The sequence below is a fragment of the Galeopterus variegatus genome, unplaced genomic scaffold (assembly GCF_000696425.1).
Source record: "Galeopterus variegatus unplaced genomic scaffold, G_variegatus-3.0.2 Scaffold6687, whole genome shotgun sequence".
Classification (NCBI taxonomy): Eukaryota; Metazoa; Chordata; class Mammalia; order Dermoptera; family Cynocephalidae; genus Galeopterus; species Galeopterus variegatus.
The window spans coordinates 106,944-112,748 of NW_007732798.1; the positions used below are offsets into that span (position 1 = coordinate 106,944).

At 41.9% G+C, this 5,805-nt stretch overlaps 1 protein-coding gene across 1 annotated transcript in view; it reads right to left on the reverse strand.

The window, feature by feature from the left end:
• The window catches only part of ANKS4B (ankyrin repeat and sterile alpha motif domain containing 4B), a 15,023-nt gene continuing 9,218 nt past the window's right edge, over window positions 1–5,805 (reverse strand). Inside the window, 2 exon segments of the mRNA XM_008591136.1 lie at window positions 1–608; window positions 611–1,718. Of these exon segments, the coding sequence (XP_008589358.1) occupies window positions 342–608; window positions 611–1,718 (1,375 nt within the window). The 3' untranslated portion in view covers window positions 1–341.

A 5,805-nucleotide genomic window follows, 5' to 3' on the forward strand; every position in this document is an offset into this window, starting at 1 on the left:
TTGGGGTTGCCATGATTCATTCCATAACAGGTACTCTATATTCTATTTCTTTGCTCCCTCTACCTGCTCCTCTGTCTCTGTCCTCAGGCAGACATGGTCCCATTCCCATTACTTGTAAACATCTGCTAAAGGGTGAGATGCATTTAGTTGGGCATCCAGCCTCAGGCTAATGAGGAACTTTATTCTCCACCAAAAGGCACAGTCATAGAGCTAAGGACAGAACCAGAGTTAGAATCCCCAGGCTACGTGGGTCAGAAAATAAGCAACAGGCTAGCATGATGAGAGATCATAATTTTAAGTCCAGAGTTAGAAAAATAGAGTTTCTTTCCCCTTTCTGTCATTCACTTGTTTCTTTCTTTATTCAAAAATATCAAAAAGATCATTGAAGAGAAGCACCATTTTCCCTTCCACAGTCTCCTTGAGCAGCTTCTCACTGGTGGTTTATTTGGATGACCATGGAGTGAATCCCAGAATAGAATTTGGGCCTCTGTCTTAGTTGGGCATCTCCACAACCCTAGAAACCATCCCAGTGGTCTGGCATTGGGTAGAGAAGGGGTGTTGCCTGGAGGGCTCCCCATGGGCCACAGCATGACTCCTATGCTGCAAGCTCACCCTGTGCACCCAACACTCCCCATCAAAGGCTGGTGTCGACCAGCTGCCCGGGCTGTTGTAGCACCTGCTTCCTTCTGCTTATGGCATTCAGAATTTTCTTCCTGGGACCCAGCTGGATTTGTATGCTCTGAAGGTCCTCATCAGAGCAAAGCAACAGAGCTTCTAGATCAATCTGCTCTCTCAAGAAAATGGGAAGGAATTCTTCCAGGTAATGTGACTGCAAGAATACTTCCAGGGGAGTGGCATCACCCCCATCTTCCTCCCACACCACTTCATCCTCATCCCAAGGCAGATCATCATTAAGGCTGTTTGGCTCTCCCTCCTCATCAGCCTCAGCTTCTGCCACTCCTTGCCTGTGAAGCAATTCACTGGGCATTTTAAATCCCAACTCCCCCTTGCTGTCTGAAATATCCTCAGGACTTGTCACGCTGTCCATTGTAAAAACAATACTTCCTAGACCTGGTCGGCTGAGAATGGATTCATGCTGCACGACGCTGTCCTCCTCTGCTGAGAACTGGAGCCTCTCTTTGAAGTCCCCCGAGAATGAGTCGTCTTCCTCCTCCTCTCTGAACACTTCCATCACGTTCCTCTGCCCACTTCTGCCTTCCTTCCCCACCTGCTCAGCTGTATCTTTGTTCTTCTTGAACTTTATCTTGAAGGTATCTTTAATGCTCTTAGACAGTGACCCGAGAGTGCTGGCAGCAGAAGCACTTGGAGAGGATGACCTAGAGAAGGTGCCCTTGGAAGAAGAAAGGGTCCCTGATCTATCCTTGCTGTAGGTGCGGGCCATCTTACTCTGGTGCTTCTCTTGGAGCCTCTCACACTCTTTGATCTGCCTCCTGGCATTCTTCTGAGCCTGCTCCTTCAGCCTGGCGACCTTCTTGGGGTTCGTGAGGTTCTGGGCTGTGGCAGCTTTATCCAGGAGAGCAACACATTCATTCTGCTCCCTGCTGGCAGCAGCATCCAGTGGAGTCTGTAAGTCATTATCCAGGGCAAAGATGTTGGCTCCAAAGTTGACCAGGAATGACACACAGTGGATATGGCCGTTGGAGGCTGAGTAATGCAGAGGAGTATTTCCCCAGATGTCACACCTATTGGGGTCTCCCCTAGAAAATATAAAAATACATGTTAAACTTTTTTTTTCGCTGAACACCAGCTCCAAAAATTAAAGACAAAAATAAAGAAAATGAGTGTTAATGCAAGCATGTTTATCCTGTCTTGGCATTGTTATAACTGCTGTACTTGTCGCATCCAGATACCACATGGCCAGAAACAGAAACAGCCCATCTCTATTCTATGTCTCCTTTTTAGAATCAAAAAGAGCTTTCCAAGAAACTCCCCAGCAGAGAAACTTCGATGTCTCATTGGCCATAACAGGGTCCCATGCCTAAGGGAAGGGAAATGCAGTACCATGTTTAACTCAGATGAGTTAGGATTTCCCCCTGAAGCTAGGAATGCGATTGTCCAGTAGTGTGCTGTTAAATGTTTTACTGGCTCATCCAGAAAAAGGAAAAAAAAAAGCCCTTATTTATAGCATGTGCCAATTTCTGTGTTATAAATACATCTACCATGGCAAATTGCAAGCTACCAATGTGACATCACTAGACACAGAGTTTAGAAGAGATACACAGTAGCATACCATTATAAATTATTTTCATTATATAGATATAATAGATGTGTGTAATCTGAAGAGCACAGGTAATAATAAAATGTAAAATAATTAAAAAGTGATGAGTTTTGAGTGTTACCTTTTTAATGTAATTTATTAAATTTTGTTCATATAATTTTATTTTTAATAATGGCTATGTTTAACTGACTGCCAAACTTTCTGAAAATTCAGCAATAACCTCTCACAAGCTGGCCCCTGCACGCCACTGCTATCCTTGAGTCACATGAAGGGAAATCAGTAACTGAACAAAATTGGGTCCCCATCAGCAAGAAGGAAGGAGTGGATGTTGGGTAGGTAGCAAACAGTCTGCTACGACCACGAGCCATACAAAAGGTAGAACATCTGTTTACTCCTGAACTCACTTCCTTGTAATTATAGGGCCGTGCGTGTGAATAGCTCTATGAGAGTGCAAGGTGGAACTGGGGATACTATTGGATGGTATTAAGGCCAGAGACCCAATGCACATCTTTACAATCAACCTGTTAGTGCTCCATGACCCCTCTACTAGTTCCTGGCTCCCTAAAGTTTCGTCCCCAGACCAGGAGCATCACTTGTGAGTTTATTAGAACTGCAGAACAAAGACATGGTAGGTACTCAATAAAGATCTGTGCAATGAATGAATGCCTACTGGAATCCCAGCCCAGGCTACAAGCTCTCCTGTCCTGTGAGACCTTGAGTTATGAACAGGCACAAATGAAAAGTAAAGTAATAACTTATTCTTAACTGTGGCTCTGGCCCCACACCACTGCTGAGAACTCTGGTAATACAGGTTTCTAAAGAGCACCTTTCTTTGCCCTAGTCTAGACCCTAAACTCAGGATCTCACTAAACTCCAGCCGGGCTGGCCCCATGGAAGAGGAACAGCAAATCTGAGAAAAACTCTGGTAATACAGGTTTCTAAAGAGCACCTTTCTTTGCCCTAGTCTAGACCCTAAAATCAGGATCTCACTAAACTCCAGCCGGGCTGGCCCCATGGAAGAGGAACAGCAAATCTGAGAATTCCTCTTCACATTCCTGGTGAGTAAAAGGCAGAAGCAGAAGAGAAGGTCCACACCCTTACAATCAACCTGTTAGTGCATCATAACCCTTCTGCTAGTTCCTGCCTCCTTAAAGTTTGGTCCCCAGACCAGCATCACCTGTGAGTTTGTTAGAAATGCAGAATCTTGAACCCCAGCCCAAACTTATTGAATCAGAATCTACAGTTGAGCAAGATCCCCAGGTGATTCATAGACTCACGACACATTGAGAAGAGCTGGCACTAGTTAATGTGGCCCAACCAGCGTCCTATAATTTAATGAATTCCTCCATGGGAACCTCCAGTGCCTCATGCTTTTTACTTATGAAGTATGTTCACATTTACTGCCCACCACCATGATCTCCTTCTCGGAGAAGGAAGGCAAGAATCATCATCAGATGAGCAAAATAAGACTGCAAGAGCTTAACTGATTTGCCCAAGGGTAGCGGGCAGCATTCTTGGATTAGGCTTGTCTTTAGGTCTAATCATCTCCAACACAATAAAGCCTTATGAATACAAGTCCATGTTTCCATTTTACCAGCTACAAGACCTCAAGCTTAACTTTTCTAGGACTTGGTTTCCTCATTCATAAATTGAGGATAGTGGTATTACCTACTCATGGAGTTTTAATGTGAACTAAATAAGGTGACATACATAAAGCACTGGGAAAAAGTTGGTACACGGTGAATACTCAATAATCATTACTTATTATCATTACCCGGTCTCTAAACACACAATCCTTAATTTCATATATATATTTTTTCACATCCATCTAGTAAATTCCCACAGCACAATAGCTATTGTAGTTTTTTTAAACACTTACAGTCTTACATAATTTGTCAAATATTTATGCCCTGTCTCCCTAATTAGATGATACTTCCCAGAGGACGAAGCCTATGTCTTTTTCTCTTTTGTATCATCTATGTCTTTTAGCAGGTCTCAAGTCTAGTCCAAAGATGCCAAGCAGGTAATGTGAGTGAGTGGGACGGTGGGGCCAAGTTCGTTCTTTCAGTCACAGTCAAGGCACACTCCATCTAGAAAGCACAGCACTAACAACTGCGGCTGATGCTACTTTGAAAATATGGCAAAAACAATCTTGTCAGAGCGTTCATTTTTCAAACAAAGCCATGTGAATTTTTTTTTATTTTTAAGCGTTGGCTCAAATTAAAAAAAAAAATACAGTGAAGTCCAAATAAAATGCATTTGTGGACTCGATCCAGCCCATATGCTGGTAACTGGCAACGTCCTTCTGAGCAGATGCACAGACAGCTGATATCACATGGCATATTTGGGAAATCAGGAGTATGCATCAGCGTGACCAGAGTACATGGATCTGGATGTAAGGGAAATAGTGGAAAGGAGATGGAAAGAAAATGAATCTAAGGAAAGCAAATATTAAATAACAGTTTTTCTGGGCAGCCACTTTCAAGAAGGTTCTGGTCAGTTGGGCTGATTTAATTGTTTTGGATCAAAGAGACCGCTTTCAACCTTGGCACAGTCGTGCACCTTAGCGGAGCACAGTGCCTCCCCCCAACATGTGGTTTCACTTTTTATTTATTTTAACCAAACACCATATTCAGAAGACTCCTTAAGTACTCTAGACATCAAAGAGGGATTGTAAAGCATCCAGGACATTGCTATAAACAAAAACATACTGATTAAATTTGCCTGAAATTATGACTGGATTGGGTAAGTTAAAAAAGAAATTAGGGGGAGGAATGGGAGTGGTAGAGATGTGACAGGGTATTAAGAAGCCTGGGTTAAATCTATATGCTTAAGGCCATAGGATAGTGGAATTTTCCCATCTCAATGGATCTTAAATACCTTCAAGATGGGAGGAAGGACATGAAGAAAACCTGAGATGACTCCAAAGGTGGGTTGTTTTGAGAAAATTTCAAAGGTAAAATTCCACATTTACAGATGAAACTGTCAGTAAGATGATTTGTGAGTTTTCCTAGTGCTTTTAAACTATTTCCACTTGCAAAACTTATATGTATATACAACTTTCCAAACTGATGTACAACTTAAAAAAAATATTTTCTACTGGTAAGTTTCATGGGTCCTTCTTAATTCAGTCTTTGTCATCTTTCACATTTCTTGATAGAACCACCGCATATACCTGCCCAGGAATTCAAAAACTGGTCCCCATGTTTGATGAGCTGAGTCCAGCACTGATGCTCTATAATTTACATGGGCTAAATTCAGTCCAGTGTTGATTTTTTTTTTCCTAATCCTTTTTTTTCCCCCAAAAGAGAAACTCACTGAAGAGATTTTAAAATAATCCATACTTTGCCCTTGATTTTTGGTAGATCAGTCAGTGCATGCAGGTAATAATTTTTTAAGTGGGCTTGGTATTACTGTCACTAAATAGGCAATTTGCTTAAATTAAATTACTCTGAGCATCTTTTCTATTCCAATTTCTACTTTTGAAGTTGATTTAATTTTTTTGTGAAGTTGTTCTCAGAAAACAATCATTCTTTCAAAAATGTTTTTCTACATAAAAGGAAATA